A 19,811-nucleotide genomic window follows, 5' to 3' on the forward strand; every position below is an offset into this window, starting at 1 on the left:
ATAAATCCATTTCCAGAGGATCCTCCACTCTCACACAGACAGACATACAGGTGAAACACCAATGCACATAAAATATAAATAAATATTTTTTAAAAAGTAATTAAGCAATATACCCTTAAAACAAACAAGTAATTGATAAGTGTTGTAATACTCCGATGTTACTGAAAACCAAGAATACACAGATTGCTGAACCCCACAGAAAAGGGGGAGGAAGGATTGTAGGAGCCAGAGGGGTCAAGGACACCACAAGAACACAGCCCAGAGAATCAGGTAAGCAGGGCTCATAGGGGCTCACAGAGACTGAAGAAACAAACCTGGACCCTGTATGGGTCTGAGATAGGTCCTCTGCATACAACTTATGGTTTTGTAGCCTGGCGTTTATGTGGGATTCCCAACAGTGAGAGTGGGGGGCCGTCTCCAATTCTTTTGATTGTGCATGGGCCTTTTCCTCATACTGTGTTGCCTCATCCAGCCTTGCTATGAGAGTTTTTGCTTAGTCTTATTGTAACTCACTAGGTCACGTTTAGTGGATATCCATGAGAAATCTTCTCTGTTTTATTTTTGAAGGGGAATAGGAGAGGAACATATCTTTTGGTATGGGAGAGGGGAGGTGAAGGTAGGGGCTGGGAGGAATGGTGGGAAAACTACAGTCAGGGTGTAATGCATGAAACAGGAATAAAAGAAAAATAAAAGATGCCAGGAATGGTTTTACACATCTGTAGCACAACCACTGAGGAGATTGAAGCAATCGAATCGGGAGTTCAAGACTATTTTCTTTTGTTTAAACACACAAAAGTCATTTTTAAGAACAGTTTCAGGCTCACAGAGAGTAGCATTCGCGCGCATCCTCACATACAGCCTCCACACAGTCAGCACACCAGCGGAGAGGTACATTGTCACCAGTGAAGTCCCCACTCCAAACACCACTATCACTGACTTCATCATACTTCATCCCGTGTTTCCTTCTGAGGCCGAATTATTCTCTGTGTTTGTACAGACTCAGATCTGGCAGCTCAGTTGCCACGTACACATAGTTAAGAAGACAGAGAGAGGTGTTGTACGATACTTGTACATCATGTGAAAATACATCGTTGTGATGATTGGTTTAATAAAACACAGGATGGCCAATAGTTAGGCAAGAGAGAATAGGTGGGAATATGGGGGAGACGGGAACTCGGGGTGTGGATCAGGCTTGCGAGAGATGCCAGTGGGACACATAGGAAGTCAGACATAAATTACGTAGGTGAGGTAATGAGCCACGTGGCATAACAAAGATTCATAGAAACAGGTTAAGTTATAAGACATAGTTGGCAAGGAGCCTAAAGGCCAAGCTTTCACAATTAATAAGTCTCCATGTCCTTATTTGGACGCTGGTGCTCCAAAGAAAGTCTGACAAGAAAGTTTGACCACAGACAGAGAGGCTGTGGCTCCTTGATGCTGTTAATAAAGAAGTGGCCCAATATGGATAAGATGTGGGCTCAAGAAGACAATCCACTCTCTGGTGATGAAGTCTACACCACTGTCTCCTCCATTTCACTTCAGCAGTATGCGCTTGGAAAACGTGAACTCTCTGGTTTTCCTTTGAAACCTCCTGGGGACATACGAGCCCAACAACGATGACATGACCATGGTCTTAACCGTCTTCTGGAGAGTCAGTCCATGGACAACTGACATTTGGGTCTGATCCAGCAGGTATTCAATGACACTGTCCCACCAGTTCATCTTATCATCCACCAGCTTGATGCTGTCATGCTCTGGGGACTGAAGCTTGCCCTAGCCTATCATGGTCACTCCGCTTGGGGGCTTAGCAAGGATTAACAACACAGGATTTCTGCATGATGAAAAATCTCCTGTCTTCTCTACCATGCCACTTCTCTCTTCCCCAGGGTGAAATGTAGTCTCTCGCGATTGGCAGACACAGAATGATTCGGGGGCTTCCAGTACTGGATCCTTCCACTGTCATCATTGCTCTGTCACGAGGATCCCCAGCCGACTGGCACATAAGATGACTGAGTGGGTCCTGGAGCACAGTGGTCCCTCCTCTGTGACAGGAGTGCATGCACCAGGGCACGAATGCTCTACTACGGCCACATGCCCAAGAAATGGTGCCCGAGTGTCAGCGCTGAGAGAGCTCAAGGTCATTCAGATGAACTGTGTAGTGTAGCAATCGAGTTTGAGGCTACGCTGAGCTACACTGAAACCTGGACATTGTCTCAAAATAAACAAAACACACATGCAAAATCCAAGAACCATGAGTGATGAATGACATGCGATAGAGAAAACATTGAGTAAAAAAATATCTTTAGATTTGAACTTGAAAAATCAATATTAACTTTGGAGACATTTTTATTGCAATTGTGTGTGTGTGTGTGCGCATGTCCTTGTGCGTGTCTCTGTCTATGTTTCTTATGGAAAGGGTCTAGCAGAGGAAATACCTCAACATGTAGATTACTACACTGATAATCAATTTACCAATTACAAAAGGGAGGCATGGGTAAAGAAAGTGAACTCCTTACTGGCAATAAAAAAAACATGGGGCTAACACACAGTCCTACAGGCCATGATAGCTGCTGCTTAATATTTCTGAGACTCTCCCTCTCTCTCCTCTCTCTCTCTCTCTCTCTCTCTCTCTCTCTCTCTCTCTCTCTCTCTCTCTCTCACACACACACACACACACACACACACACAGAGTTTTGGCTTTGGCTTTTTGAGACAGCATTTAACTGTGCAGCCCAAGTTGTCCTAGAACTCACTCTGTAGACCAGTTTGGCCTTGAACTCACAGAGATTTACCTGCCTCTGCCTGCCTCCCAAGCTCTGGGATTAAAGGCATGGGATGCCCCATCACTGACCACCTAAGCATGGCATACTTTTAACTGCAAGAGCATGTAACAATATTGGAAAAAAAACAGAATCACTCATCTTTGGGGATGACAAAGCACACATTTGCTATATTGAGAACAAATAAATGAACAAAGATTGCTGGAGCATCTGTGGGCAGTTCCAGATCTCATCAAATTGAAACTGGGATTAATCATCACACAGTGTGTGACAGGCATGAATTAGAAAACACGTTACATGAAAGCAGAGAAACATGGAAATGTGTAGGGGCAGCAAAGGAACAGCGAACAAGATAGAGAATGAGCAAAAATAAATTATGTATAAAAATAATATCATGAAATATATTATTTTGCATGCTTGTTTTAATAATAAGCAAAACACAGAATAAACAGAAAAGAAGTAAAATCCAAAAGGAAGTAAAAAAATTCACCATTTTCAACTCAGAGAATTAAGTGCATTAAGGAACAGCATTGCTAAGATAATGAGAATATGAGACCATTTGAACCTTTTGCTGTCATAACAGGTACCGCTTACACTGTGATCAAAGGACCAAATTTGACCCTAGACCTGGCTGTAAATTCCTAGAAAATATAGAGGAAATGGAAGCATGTTGACCTGAAGTTAGGGAAAGAAAGTGAGAAGACAAACCTACGGATGAAAGGGCTTGTTTGTTTTAAATCAGTCAGAGTACATGACAGTGAGCAGCGACATAATTCAATGTCATTTCAGTGTGTAGCTCAGATGTAGTTCAGTAACAGAAGTCTGCTCTGGACTGTACAATGACGCATGCACACATGAGCACCTCTCTCTCTCTCTCTCTCTCTCTCTCTCTCTCTCTCTCTCTCTCTCTCTCATATACACACATGCATTTTCACATACAGTCATACACACATAGTCAGAATAAGGAGTAGGTGGGTGACTGGGTGACTGTTTATAGAGACAAAAAAAAAAAATCAAGGATATAAATTAATTATCCCTGGATAGAATAAACGGGAAATTCTCCAGGGGTTGCTGGCAATGTTTTATTCTTGACCTGTGTGGTTTCTGGTCGTCGTCCCCCACCTCATGCCGCTGCCGCCAAATTAACTGGGGTTTGAGGAGGATGCTCGGTAGACAAAGTGCTTGCTGCACAAGCATGAAGAGATAATTTAAAGCCCCCCCCCCAAAAAAAATGTCTGTGAAAAAAAGCTGGGCATGGGGGCACGCACTTAGAACCCCAGCACTAGAGAGGGGACAGTCACCCTAGACTACTCAGTGAGTTCCACGGAGAAGACTAGGGCTCAAAATCCAAGATAGATGATTTCTGAGTCATGAGGGGTTAGATTATCCTCTGCACCCCCAGGATAAATCTACATCCAACACAAAAAGGGACTCGTGTGTAAGCCCCTCCCCCATACACAATCAGAGCCATGATATTTTTTTATTTAGACTGGCTTTCACTATGCATATTTTATTGTATTACAAAATAATCTCATAAATATTGGATCTACTCATTGATCTGCTATTTGGAGAGAGAATCAACAGAGATAAATTATGTATGCAAATGTCCCAATGAAATATGTTACTTTGAATGCTAATTTTAGAAATAAGTAATTTCTAAAAATAATTAAAAAATAGGAAATTTAAAATGAGGTAGGAGAAGATGACAATTTCCCAAGGGAAGAAAGAAAGATTTTTGCCACAGTCAGATGTGATATGTATCACAGTGATTCATTAAGGAAGGTGTGATGTGTCTTGCAGGAGAACACTCTGAAAGTTCTCTCTATACCCACTGCATGGGTGCTACTCTCAGGTACAGGACAACAACTGTTATTTGCAGACTTTGATAAGAAGAACTCTTGGAGGAGGTAAGGATTTGAAGCCTGTGCCATTATCTTTCACTTACAATACTTTATGTAGTTTTCCGATGTTTTACCTAGGTTATATGAACTATTTTAAACACATCCGTTGTGTCTGTAAAGAACTCTCCATAAAGAAAGCATAAACTGCAAAATGAGAAGAATAATACTCCTAAAATTGGCCCATGATGAAACTTTCCCGTGTTCACAACGCAGCAAGGCACACATACATCCAAGATGTTAAAATGTCAAAGGTAAATTTCCTGATCCATGGTTAGTGACTTTATCTCAAGATCTGCACGCAAGGTGCTTTATACAAAGACTTCCCAGGAAGGCAGAATACAATGTGTGAGCTGCAACAATTAAACAGCACAAGAAAAAAAAATACTGGGCTTTTTAAGGTGATGGCTATAAGCTGCTAGTAAGTACTAAGCCCCTGGGGTGGAAGAGGATTCACTGAAAATACAGGAGATTCCTAGAGAATTGTTTAATGAGAGAGTAAACAGAGCCAATTAGAATTAAATAGGAGGCTAGATTCCATCTATCAGTTTGCTTCAAGGTAGGCAACAGGAAGCTAGGGCAGTGTGAAAGGCAAGGTCTAATCTACTCTCGTTTCTTTTCTGAGACCACAGCCTCAAAAGCAAAGGCACCGAGAGTTTTCAAAGAAAAAAGAAATGTTTCTCACAGACAAAACCAGGACCACAAGCTTCAACCTGTCTGAGCGAGTTTCACTACGGTGAAAGCCAACATCCATTAGGACGTCTCCCCTTTCACTCTTATTTAGGATCCTTTATAGGCAGTTACGAAAAAGAGCAAGAGGAATCGGTGGTTCCAGAGGCAAGTTGGTTTAAGTCAGAAAATGAGAAACAGGCTAACTATAAAAGTCGAACCTTGAGGTTTGGAGAATTATACCGCACAGCACTCCCATTTCCTCAGGATCTTTTAACTGCTACCTACTCGATCCAAAACCATTCGTCTTCTTTAATCCGTGCCTCCCGCAGATTTTCCGATTGGCCTGCACTGCCCAGTCTGAGTCCTTTATTGCCTGATGTCACTACTGCCAACGGCAGCCGTCGCTGCTGCCAATTCTGTCCACGTTCATGCTCCAGCCTTTCCATTCATTCTATTTATCGTCCCTCCTCCCAGTGGCCCCTCGATAAGGTCTTTCTTATACTACTGCCCTGCTTCACACAACTAAACGTTCACTTCCTGCCTTCTAACCCTGCAGAAATGGCCACCACCCACCGATCTTCACTTCCCTGGGTCTGTATGTGCTGACTTCCTGGTCTTGTCAAAGCTTCTGTATCGGTCAAGCATCTGTATTTGCTGTGTGCTCGCCTCTCTGACATGATCGCTGAGGCTGTATGTCTCTTTTCTCCTGAAATCGTCTCTTGAGGCTAAAAGGCCCTAGTTAAAAATGCAGCCTTAAATGTAGATGCTTTCCAGGAGTGTGAGCAGCCTGGACTGTACTTGGACCGTTCGCCAGCTATGCCTTCAATACATCCTCCAGCAGCGTGTTCGGTCTCAGCAGTCCCACAGTTACAGGGCTCAGACTTCAAATCAGCTTATATGACCAAACACATAGCTTAAAACTTAAGACCAGATTATTGCACTTCAGGGACATATAAATATAAAATTGCATACCGCTTGCGTTAACCTTTAGAAGCTGAAATTCTATGAACCTCATTTCATCTTCCACAAACCTCCTGAAGCATGTGAGCTGTCCTTTTAACCATACTGACATCAGTTTTTCAAATTTACTTCCTGTCTTGATAACTATATACTATCTTTGTTATTCTAGTATTTCAGACCTGCTGAAGACTCTCACAAAGCCAATTATTTGCAAATATCAAAAGTTTGAAAGTCCTCACATCTGGAGAGTTTACAAAATATTACATTTTTTCTCCATCTTTTCAGCTTTGGATGGCATCGACGCAACCTGAACATGAATTAACACGTCTACCCGGGTTAGTTTTGAAAACCACCCTTCATTACTTTTCGATAGATTTTCTAATAAAAACTATCCTATCAAGATATAAGTTTCTTCAGGAAACTTTTCTTCTCTCGTGCAAAAAAAAAAAAAAAAAAAAAAAATCCAGGCATTTTCTCTAAAGGAATAGAACCTATCATGAACAGTAAAATCCCTAGAAATGGGGTATGCTTAGAATTCCAGCTTCTCCCATAGGCAGTGGAGACAAGCCTCGATGTGGGAGCTTTGGAGATGACTGGAGGCAAAGTGACATGGGAAGCAGGACCAGGAGATATTTGGCCAGGGGAAGATTTTGCACTTTTAACCCCCGCATTGTCTGAAAGTCGTGGTCCACATCTTCATGCACAAACAGACAACCTTGGGCAGTCGCGGGACACAGTCGTGGCAATGGAGCAAGCAGAATTTCACGTAATCGGAAGTTTCAGATCCACCACGTTGATGGACTCACAGCTGGAATCAGCTGGGACCGGAGGAGGTCAGCCTCTCTCCAGTTGTTTTTCAGAGCAATTTGCATCTCATTTTCCTAATTTCACTCTCCAATTACTACTCTCAAGCCATTGCCTAAATTATCTGTTGCTCCATAAGGAATGACATTTCCTTTGGCTGAGAAACTCACTGCCTCACACTACATTAGCAGCAATGTGCCTCACCAAGGGCAGAGTGGTGGCCGACTCTCTCGTTTTGGCAGGCCCGCTGAAGAGGCACCAGGCCAGTGCTAGGGGCGATTACTGACAGATTGGCCCAATTGTCACGGCTCTGCCTGCAGTCTGCATCCAACTACCGGTAGCACACTATACAGCCTCATTGCAGCTCACCGAAACAAATGGTGCCACCAAACCTAGCCGCACATTTTGCTAGATTCAATAAATCCAATGTTGAATCTCCCTGCCCGGTCCAATGATGCATGGCCGCCAAGCTCTGTGATGATGGATGGAGTCATTAGCATCTTAGGTTTTACACAGAACCTGAAGCCAAAGCATATGGTCGGACAGATGTTCCAGCAAGGGGCTCTATTTGAGCTGCCATGTAGCTGTCCGCTTACACTGGACCTTCGTGGACGAATACTCATGTATTCATCACAGCAGGACCCATTTCAGCCCTCCATCCCTAGATTATAAGACATCCTCAGAACCCCAAAAGCAGCCTCCCTTTATATTTTAGTGAGACTCATGATCACAAATTACCTTGGAACTGAAACAAATCGTTTTAGGTGGACAGGATTTACAAAGGTTCCTTATAGTGCAACCTGTCGGTCATTTGCTTATAAATTCACTCTTGAACTATTTGGAGAAAAGTGACAGGTATGTATGCCAGGCTGGCCTCAAACTTCCCTAGATGGACTTTAACCTTTGAATCCATTTGCCTTCACTTACTGAGTAACTGAGATTGCAGGTGTAGGCCACCATGCTTGGCTGATGTAGCGCTGGGGACTGCACCCGGTTGCTTCGTGCATTCTAGGCAACCAGACTACCAACCGACTTACATAAACCCCAGTCCTATTCACTTGTGATCAGGTGCATTATCGCTATTCATATAAAAAAGATAGCATTAAAAGGGAACATGAACAATATTAACTTATAAAAGATGTAACCTCATATTAGCTTCCTGTATGAACATTATCGTCCTGTCTCAGGAATATAGGCAGATATTTTTAAATTATTATTATATTTAAAAAATTATTTAAGCATATATGTAAAATTCTACTGGTGTTCTTAATTCTTGTAACCTGAGTTACAAGAGTTTTTACCATAAGCCTTAACATGTGGACTACCAACTTTCTAGAATTAGAGTTCCTTAGAAATAAAATAAAAGCTAAAAAAATTAATAAAAAACATATTTACAAGCAAAAAATAAAATTGTTAATTTGGCAAAACTGTTCAGCATTGAAGCCTACAGCACATATGACTTCACTGGGCTTCACGAAAGGAGAAGAAGGTGCAATGCCCGGGACTAAATAAAGGCTTTATCCTATCTCTTTTACTATATCGAAAACTGTGTTTTATACCATATGACAGTATACATAACACAAGTTTTAAAAACTATCTCCCAGAAAGCCTCAGAATTTCACTACAGGGCTAGCCAATAGACTGCCAAACAATTTCAGAAAGTGTTTCAGCACGCTGCACTATGAACAGTGAGATTACTCACTGGGGACAAGGAGGTCACGTGGAGCTGCACATTTGGTAAGAGTACTCTATATAGCTAGAGAAGACCATCTTCAAACACCAAAAGATAAGTCCATGGACTCATGCTCCCCTAAGCTCCTACAGCCACCATGATAGAAACAGAGAGATGTCCTGGGTTTGCTTAGAGTCTCTCAATGCTTGCTCTCCCGTTCACCTCTCAACTTACCTAACAGGCATGCCACTAGAGGCAATAAAAATTTTAGAAGTAAGTATCACAATGCAGAAACTACAAGTAGAGGGAAACTGTAGGCCTCAGATGTTCTTGTGTTCTGGAAACCTGGAAAGGACACTTTCAATGAGGAATCACACTAGGCACACTCCAGGGAGGAATGTGGCATGTCGCTTTTCTGTTAAAATGGAATATTGGAGGCTGCTGTACCTTAGGGTACTTTAGTCCATAATGAGACCTTTGCTGACTGAATTACCACAAGGTGACGTGAACTGTGTGGAGGACCTGGGAGGCTGGCCGCCACTTATTAGTCCACCCAACTCCATGGTGCGGCACACCACCACCTACCTCCAGAAGAGAATGTGGTAACCTTTCCAGGTACATTCATTCTTGGTACTCTGGGCGGACATTTTCAGCACTTGTTCATACAATGAAAATTAATTGAAGAGACCATTTTTTTTCATATAAATCTAACAGCATAAAATTTTTACATTATTCCATCACAAAAAGGTTATCAAAGGCCACATTTCAGATCATCACAAATAATAGAGAGACCAAATTTAATGTTTTAGAGCTGCAAAGGATTTTAGTCTCCACCAAACATCTCCTCTTATAGATAAGGAAAAAAAGGCCAAGCCAGGCCACTGAAATCTAAGCTCATTACAATGAACGAGGTTAGAAGGGGTAGAAATGAGGTGAGAGTTCATCCCTGGTCTTCTGAAGCATAGTATTATTCTATGCTTAGTATTATTCTCTACCCTAAATAAAAATAACCTAACATCTGTTCATATGACTAAGTATGTATGGCTTCACCGTGGAATCACAAATCTTCCTGTTGACTTTGTTTTTTAGTACTTTGGGCAAAAGATTGTTTTTGAAGTACTAAGCAATATTTGATAAGCTCATGTATACATAAGGACCTGTCAGTCTTGAGTGGTTAATTGTTACATATAACCAATTCAATAATGTTTTATTTAAGAGAAGCTGGAATCATGGCTCAGTGGTTAAGTATATTTTTTGTTCTTCCAGAGGATCTGGGTTCAATTTCCAGCACCCACAGAACAGCTAACAACTAACTGTAACTCCAGTACCAGGAAATGTGGTGTTCACTTCTGGCCTCTTTGGGAACCGCATATGCATGTAGTTCACAGAAATACACAAAGTCAAAACAAGCCTTGCTGGTGGTACATACCCTTAATACCAGCACTTGTGAAGCAGAGGAAGGCAAATTTCTGTGAGTTTGAGCTAGCCTGGTCTACATAGCGAATTATAGGCCAGGCAAGACTGTATAATGAGACCATGTCTAAGAAAATTACAAAAGTGAAACACCCATACAATAACTATTCAATTAAAAAAATGTTTTCTATAAAAGCATTACTAGACTATTGTAAAGTATATATTTTAGTGTCTTTTGAGTGTAAAAAACAATTTGAGAGAACATTAAGTAAAGTTGTGTGGCATTATTGAAAAAAAAGTAGAATTGCTTTTCGGTCAGTAAGGTGAATTGCACATTGCTGGAGACCCATGCAATGTCAATGTCAAAGTTGGAAATAAGGACACAAAATCACCTTCCATGGTCAATGCAGACTCTAAAGAGGGGACGAGCAAATAGAACAGAGCAAAACTTCCAATGAGCTTTTTCTACTATTACTGTTTAAAAAATGGCAGAAGGAAAATTTCAAGAAACCATAAAAAAAAGAGCCAATCCACAGATAGGAAGCAACAAAAAATGTGCGGTATTTTGAGTGCAGCCCACTCAGACCAGCATGGTCCAGAAAGGCTTTGTTGCCGCAAGGCAGCTGGTGTCTGTGGATACAAAACCCTTTTTATTTCAATGTCACATTAAATCCTGGAGCATAAAACCAGTGGCGGACTGCAGAGCCATTTCTGGTTCCCCAAGAACAGACTATTGGTCTTGCAGCTTACATCAAATATCAACCAATGTTCCCATTGTAATGGAAAATAAAAAAGATGCAGTATGATTAGAATATACATCTGAAATCCTTTTCTAAACTACTTACTTGGCAGACAGAAAGATCTAAAAAAACGGCCTTTACATTTAGTCCATATGACAGATTGTACTTTATACAATATGCTCCCTGGGATAAAGTATTCTAGTTCCCAATATCTGTGGATAGGAAGAATCGGTATCATGAGAAAAAAGAAGGAAGCCATTACTTCCCTTCTTAAATTTGGGCTAAAAAGAAGGCATTATAATAACTGCAAATCAAATAAATTACCAAAGTGGTGATGCGTGGGTTGATGTAACATGATGTACATCTGTAGTAACATCTAATTGGACTGATACAGGAATCTGGTGATGTCTGAACACCTAGCATAATCCTAGACATTATACTATATCTGCTTTTAATGATGATGCACTATAACCATCATCCCTAAATAGCTGAAAGCTAGTAAGTAGCCTTCACACTAATTTCACTTTTCTGAAGATAATAGCAAACTAAATCTCCACATCTGTGTTCACAAAAGTCGTTTAACTTATAATGTTTTGTCTTTAAGAAAACTGATGGCATTGACAGGAACTGAAAATTCTACACAAGTCAAATCCCTTTCCTTTCTATGATATATATATAGAAGCATACAATCAACAGATCAAAAGTCAGGAAAGGCCTTGTCTCATAGGCCTTAGAAGCTGTGTGTGGATTGCTTGAAACAACAGAGAGGTGGCTATGGCAGCATTATGTCTCAAGTAACAGCCCTGAAGTGGGAAACGCAGGGACATGCCTGGGGCTCACCAGTCAGTCAATTTAGCCTAATGAGAAAAGCCCAGGTTCAGTGGGAGACCTTTTCTCCACATAATGCAGAAAGTAATTAAAGAAGATATCCAATGTCTTCCTCTGGCTTCCAAACACATATACACATGTACTTATTCATCTACACACACCTAACTGGACACACACATACACAAAGCGTTGCCTTTGTCACACACCTCCCCGCAGGCCCCCTCCTAGCACCTAAGAGTGAAGGCAAGACTGTTAGTACTTTCGTTGAATGCAAAACGATTTCATGCTCTTCAGCTCTTTCTGATTCTTTTGAAACATCATGGCATGTGCATTTCACCAACATGCATGTCAATCACAGTCAATCCAATAAGCATATATTAAGGGCTTAACATGTACAAGACAGATATCCAAATGTCAGATCTCCAATCAACTTTTATACAGAAACTTCTGAGAGAGAGAGAGAAAGAAAGAGAGAGAGAGAGAAAGAGAAAGAGAGAGAAAACACTTCCATTGTTACCCTTGCAAGTGCCCTCTTGAAATACTTAACAATAAGTTTAAAATAAGTTTCTTAAACTAAGAGTGTCTCGCAGTCCCTATGTGACCTCTGTCTTCTTAGTTTGCTTTTCAAAAATATTTATTATAAAAATTTAGTTTTACTTCTTTTTCCATGTATTGGAAAGTCTAAGAATCAATAGCTGTGAATAGACATCAATACCAATATCAATTAATTACATACTCTCACGTGTTTTGTTAGATTATTTAAAAGTGAAGTGTGTGTTATGACTCCCCAGAAAGCCAAGTAAATCTAATTTATACAAACAGCTTTCCCACATGCATGGGGAGCAGAGAGCAGAGAGGAGAAAGGAGAGGGAGACTGTGTATGACAACCACAAACAACACAATGACGGTTTTTTACCCAAGTAAAGCCTTCAGCTCAGCAGCTAATGGTGTCTTACCTGCAGCCACAACTTGTTATGCACAGCGTCTCTCCCGGTCGCAATGCACTGAAATGTAGCATTCTGCCCTGCGTTGACCTCCACATCACCCAGACGGAGGAAATGAGGAGATTTATCTGTGAAGAGGGAGAAAATACATTTCGTTCAACAAGAAAAAAAAAATCATGCAACTTTTTCACAACACAACGCTATTCTTATTATGCCCACATATGTCTAGCATTAATATTCAGAGGAAACTTCACATTCCTGTCCTCTAGAATACACCATTTCCTCTCTTACTCTCCTTTCTAAATGCCGCTCATACATATCAGCTCGTTTTTTGTAGAGACCAAAACTCAAGGCTTACTGCTAATAGTTGCTCTAGCATGGGTAGTGATAGTAAAAGTTATGTTCAAGGAAGTCAAAGAGATTAAACAGGTAGCTATCAATCTATGAGAACCAGAATGGAGGCACATCAAGACCCTAACATTCTGATAGCTACATGGTCTTGTAACTATTTCCCCACAATTTAACCAACTGGATAACTATTCCTCCAGTTTTTCAAACTTTAAGAGTTGTATATCAGAGAAGGGAACATTCTTGTTTATTAAAAACAGAATATCTCCTTCCTGCTTGCTTATAGCCATTGGAAAGTTACCGAAAAGAAGCATCAGACCAACAAAAGGGGATCTGTATCATGGAGCATTCTCATGAGTGACTTGACTGTCAAATCCACTCACTATGAAGTTCCTTTAAATCTGAAGCTCAATCTATTTTTACCATCGAAGGAAAAAGTGCACAGCCAAAGCTAAGCCTCGGTGAAGTTACACAATAATATTACAGGTCTTGAAGAACCACACCACACTGCCAATGCCACTGCTGTGCCCAACTCATAATCATCAATTTCTTTACTCTCAAAAACCTTTATTTGGCATCTGACATTTAAGATGCAGACATGAAAAACATACAAATATACAATTCAGTTAAACTGTGGAGTAAGTGAGTTTAGTAAGCCCCACTTGAACCGGAAGAGGAATCACACTGTTACTTTTACATATAACCCACAGGATAAATGATTTCATCTTTGGAACCTCTTTCTCTGGGACTTCAGTTGGAGCTCAAGGGGAGAAAAAACTCACAACTGAGCAAGAACAACTTAAACCAAAACGAACTCCAGCCAGCAGTACCACAACACTGACCAGTAATGCAAATCCACAGGTCCCTGTCTCGGCATGGCTATCAGAAGATAAGAGCCAACGTCTGTGTTCTTCGCTGTTAACGTGACACAATCACTAAGCGGGGGAACAAGCCTTGTCCCTGACATATTGACCTTATAAATTATGCTTGCAGTGCATTAGCGATGCCTTGCCATGGAGGACTATGGAGCACTGGACATGTCATATTTTGTTACTGGGAAATCGTATCAAGCAGAAATCTGAACTGCAGTCTGTAACTTCTTCCAGGCCCTCCTCAAGGCTTGTAATAACTGTTCTGGGGAATGTGATTAAAGCGCAAATTTAAGTATGAAGTCTGAAAACCTGTCAGCACTTATCCAGAGTTCCATAAAACTGTATCCGCAAACCGAGATTTGCTTTAACATTTAATTCTGATTAACTCATATATTTAGGATAATAATCAAAAATAGACTTAAGTTTGGAAGAAGGTGAGTGGATTCATTATTTTTACTTCCCGCAGTATAAAATTAACAGATCAGATGTCATAGACAGCTTTTTATTTCCTCCGTTATTGAACTCAGATTTGTTACTTGCTTCTGTTTTCCTAGAAAATGGCAAGACACCCTCTATGTATAGAATGTCCTTGTGTAATTGTGTTTGTTCTTACATTTGGTTGTCACTAATTAAAAACAAATAAAAGAACCATGCCATACATGTAGTTACATGCTGGGAGAAAACTTGATTTGAAAACACTAGTAAACACTTTAGTGTTTTCTCCAGGAAGCGTAAGAGTAACAATAAAATGGACAACAATGACCAGTCAATAAACAATCAACAGTCCCCGCCAGTCCAAGGCGTGTGTTGAAAGAACACAGAAAAATACAACTCTTAATCAAAACCTACCACAAGGATAGCTCAGGACTTGGATGTCATCAATGGCAATATAACCGCTTCTCCCTCCTGAGACTTCAGCCTCAAATATTACCTGTCAGGAAGAAATGGAAAACATTTACAACAGTCACTTTTAAAGAATGTCCACGGTAGAAGATAGCCATAACGCCCTAACAGGAAATTTGATTTTTCTTCACTAGGAACTTTTAACGGGTATCTCTTATACACTTTGATTTCTTTCTTTTCTTTCTACCTTTTTCGGGGAAGGAGGGTTGAGACAGGATTTGTCTGTGTAGGCTTGGCTGTCCTAGAATTAGCTCTGTCGATTAGGCTGGTCTCTAACTCAGAAAATACCTCCTGTCTCTGCCTATTGCTGGGATTAAAGAAGTGCACCACCATGATTCAGTTGGTATTTTTGATTTCTTAAACCTTCTGCATATAACCAAAGTCAAGTTTAGATAGTAGCCAAACGACTGAGTTCACACAGTTCCAATACGCTTAAGGGGGTACTAAGGTATGTTGCAAGATTTCATGATAATTTAATAGTTATGTCAGGAAGTTAGCTTGCCACCAGTCCCAAATGATCAATTCTCAAAAAAAAAAGATCAAATATAGTGCCATATCATAGAGTTTTACTGATAAAATTTTATTGATTTATTTTATCTATGCATATATGTATGTGTCTACGTATATATGAAATGAAACTACATGAAGTATTATCTTTTAAATTAATGTGTTGTGATAGAACTCATGTTTACAGTAACAATGTAACATAAAATGAGGATAATCAAAAAAAAAATGGCTAATAGGTGAGAAATAATCCAGAAGGTGCAGACAGGCAGTTTTCTAGCAGCCATGAGAGAACTTAAATGAGAATCTAAAGGGAAAAAAATAATAGTTACATTGAAACAGACAAGGCAAAAGTTGTTGATTTGATAGGTGTGGAGAAATACAGATGGCACCGGAGATTTTTAGCACAGGCTACCAGCTGAAGGATGTGAATAGGAACCTAATCAGAAAAGCTATAAAGATCAATATGCAAACTTGAAGAACAAGATCACTACCAAGTACAATTTACTACTGCAAACCTGATTTCCCTGGGGCACCTACAAGGAGGACTGCGGAGACATAACTGGACATCACTGAGGAAGACTGCGTGAGTCCAACAGGAAGGAACAGAACTGGAAGGAAGTGAGCTGCCAACTGAAGAGTTAAATGGATGGCAAGATGGCAGGGTGAGGGGGGGGTGGGAGGGTTGTTGGAAGGGGAGAGGGTTAGAGAGAAGGGAGTAGGGGAGGAATGGAGAAAGCTCGGTTGACCGGGATGGGGGGAAGGGAGGAAGGAAGAATGTGGGATCAGGGAAGAATATATTTCAACTAAGGGAGTCATATTAGAGTTTACAGGAAATTTGATTATATATGGGATCCCAGGTCCAAGGAGAGATCCCAGATTGTTCTCTGGACAGAGGAGGGGGGGCCTGAACCGGCCTTGGCCCGTGACCATACTGATGAATATTTTGCTTATCACCATAGGTCCCTCATCTGGCGTTGGATGACGATACAGATGGAGGCCCGCGTTGGAGCCCCGAACTGAGCCCCCCAAGATCCAAACGAGGAGCAAAAGGAGGAAGAAAATGACGAAGGACTGCGAGGGATACTATCACCCACTGATACAAGGGGTCGGATCTAATGAGAGTTTACCAAGGCCAGATGGACCGTGACTGAACGAGCATGTGATCCAACCAGATTCTCTGAATGTGGCCGGATTTTCTGAATGTGGCTGGCCTGCAGTCTTTCCGAGAAGCCATTGACAATGACACTGGGACTGGTTTCCTCTGCATATACTGGATTTTTGGGATCAAGTCTGTTTGGATGCTCACCTTCCTGGACCTGGAGTGAGGGGGGAGGAACTTGGACTTCCCACAGGGCAGGAGACCCTGACTTCCCTTGGGGACAAAGAGGGAGGAGGAGAGGGAGGGGGGAGTGGGAGGGCGTTGGGAGGAGGGGCGTAAATGGAAACTTTTTATAATTTAATAAAATTACTAAAAAAAAAAAAAAAGATGGCAGGGTGAGATAAGGGAAGAGAAGCAAACACTGGAATGGAAGCCAAGATTGTCAAGGGAGCTAGCAGATGTAAATTCACTAAGGTAGGAGCAAGTCCTGACCAGGAAGAAAGAGAAGCGCTCAGTGGGTTCAGCCCGGTCACCCATAGCACAGTACCGAGTATTATGTCAAGGAGTTATAGTATCAAAACAGGGCAGGTTTCTGTGCATCTAATACACACAAACTTAAAAGCAAAGATACTTTTCAATACCATCTGCTGCTCTCCAGCTATGTTTCTCCTCTGTAGTGGAGATAGCTGTGAATCCCGGAATCTGGCTGTAGTTCTAGTAATGTAAACATTGTGGACCTCTGATGGGAGCTAGCGAAGACCAGAGAGCTTGAAAAGGTTGTGTAAAAGCTAAATGACAACTTGCAAATTTGGGACGTTGGATTTTGAAATATGACTGTAAGAAATCATTTCTAATATACAAGAAAGTCCAGTGAAAATAAAATTTAGAAGCATCTGTTGGTATAAGCCATTGGTAGTACTCTGGTAACCTTGGGCAGATCATTCTTAATGTACAGGAGGAAGGGAAGTGTCTCTGATGAGATCTGGGATGTCATTCATCAAATACTAACTTTAGAAAAAGGAGTGTCATAAACTACTATGCATGTGCATGCTTGCTTCGGCTTGACAGGAAGGAAGGTAGGCAAATAGGTAGATAGACAGGTATGTAGGTAGGTATATACGTATGTACATACATACACAGGTAGATAGATACATAGATAGTTTGGATGGGAGGATAGACAGACAGACAGACAGACAAAAAAATAGAATGCACAAGAGCTAAAGCTAATATTTCTGGAATCCAGAAATATTGGAGAGGAGACAGAAAGATTGTAAGAGACATAGGATCAGGGAGTTTGATGTGAGACTGTTTCCCCCGGAAATGTCGGAAGTTACACCCCTACAGACAGTGTATGTATGAGCGGAACATGCACAACAGCAATGGACATGCCAGGGTGGTGGGAGGAAAGACCATGAGGCCTCAACTCGACAGAAAGTACTACAGGCAACGAAGGAATGCCGAGGGCAGGAGAAAAAGTCTTCTCTGGGGAAGAGCACATAAGCGAGTGGTACGATACCAAAGAGTCATGCCGTAAATACATTACAGGGAACACTATACAGACTGACTAGATTATATTTAGGAATGTATGGATATACATATGCATGTATCGACAGGAAAACAGTGAAAAAGACGCCAGGAATTTGAAAGAGAGCAGAGAACAAAGTTGGAGAAAAGTAAGCAAAATCTGAAAGTACGGGCACAACGAGAGGTTTTAGAAAAAGAAAGAGGAAAAGTAAATGGTGTGATTATATTACTATCTCAAGTAAACTATCAAAAAACTATTCCTGCAATCACATAGGGTAGTTGTATAATTTTCCACAACTTTATTTTGAAAAAGAGTTAAAAACAGAGCTGGATGAAGCAAGATGCACCAGGACACCCAGCCTTCAGGGGACTTCAGTTACAGTTATCAAATAACGTCCTGATGGGAGTAGGCAACAGGTCCGGAGGATGTCACTTAAACTGAATGTAGGCTTTAGTTTCAGTCGAAAGTCTAAATTTTTAAAAACACTTCAACTGTTTTTAAAAGAATCAGTGTCATTTGAACTCCCTCACCAAAGAGATATTAACGGGCAGAATGGAAGCCTTTGGCATTAACCCCTTCCCATTCTTTCACCACCTTCCTACATCTGCCAGAAGTCAATAAAAATGGGGGCAAACAGGTGAGAACATGTGGTTCCTCTTTATTTCAGCCACTCCCATTACAGTCTCCGGATCACTCTTTTCTATTCCCACTTTGTCCTTTGCGTCTACAGATTTTATTGGAACAGGTGAAATTAAAAAGAAAACGGTGGCTTAGAAGAGAAAAAAAATGCTTTAGGAGAGAAAGATGACTGATTTATGAATGCAAAAGTGGGGAGGAAGGTAGAAGGTAACCTCACAGGGGCCGGATGCTTTCTTCAACACGAAGTAGGAATGAAATCACCACACAGTGTATTTAGTATCAGTTTTATCACCACCACTTGCTAAAGACCTGAATAAAAGTTTGGTGCAAACCAGAAAAGAGAATGGAAACCCTGACGTAACGTTTAACTTAGGCGCTGATGGGAAAGAACTCTTTCTTCAGGATGAAAAGGCTACACCAGACCCCACCTCTCCTAGTTCTCAACTCCTCAGGAAATCACAGAAATCAGAGACTCCCAGGCCCAGAAGATGCACACTGTAAGTATATAATACAGCATTTAGGATCCAGTTTTCATAGCAGCGTATGGAAAATGCTACTGGTGTGACTATCACTGCAACCTCTACATGTGACAGCTGTGAAAACAGACCCTGGGAGAACGAGTTCCATGTGCGTGAATGTTACATGTTTCAAGGAAAGGAAGTATCCAAGGAAAAGGTCATCATATTTTCTAAACACGTTTTAATAAATAAAGCACAGGCCGCTGAGCAGCTGGGAGCTGTGGCTATTTCAGTTTGTTCTGGTCGGAACAGACTCAAGGATTCTAACTTCTTGACATATCCGAGTGCTACTTCAGAGTTCTGCAACTTCCCTCGCTCCCCATAAATGTGAGTTTAAACAACATTACTACACCCTTGAGGAAAACTTATTTGTTCATTTAAATTGAGGTTTATTCAGGACAATAAATTTAGGCCCGGATTCAAAAGGAGGCGAACTGATTGGCTCTTCATTAAAGCGGGGGGAAAGGGTAAGTTTTCTTTCTACTGACCTCATTTTCCCTGCTAAATGCTGTCTCTGCCTCATTAACAGAAGCTTGGAGAGATTTCTGAGCTCGGATGCCTTTACTGCGAACGTCGGACTCAGCGCTATCACTTTGCGGAGCCGTCACCTTGTGGGGCTCTTCTGTCCAGTCAGGGGAAACGAATCCCAGCAGTTTAATTACGCAGCTTGCTGAGGCCAATCTTCAGGT

The 19,811-nt window shown here is 41.2% G+C and overlaps 1 protein-coding gene across 15 annotated transcripts in view; it reads right to left on the reverse strand.

The window, feature by feature from the left end:
* Ptprk (protein tyrosine phosphatase receptor type K) overlaps positions 1-19,811 on the reverse strand; it is a 534,789-nt gene that overhangs the window by 255,234 nt on the left and 259,744 nt on the right. For all 15 annotated transcript variants that reach the window (XM_087911293.1, XM_087911268.1, XM_087911261.1 and 12 more), the window contains exons 4-5: positions 14,781-14,862; positions 12,724-12,839 (exon numbers count right to left, since the gene is read on the reverse strand). In XM_087911293.1, the coding sequence (XP_087767419.1) occupies positions 12,724-12,839; positions 14,781-14,862 (198 nt within the window). The remainder of the gene's footprint in view (positions 1-12,723; positions 12,840-14,780; positions 14,863-19,811) is intronic.

This window comes from Myodes glareolus, chromosome 1 (genome assembly GCF_982192425.1).
Source record: "Myodes glareolus chromosome 1, mMyoGla1.1, whole genome shotgun sequence".
NCBI classification, from domain to species: Eukaryota; Metazoa; Chordata; class Mammalia; order Rodentia; family Cricetidae; genus Myodes; species Myodes glareolus.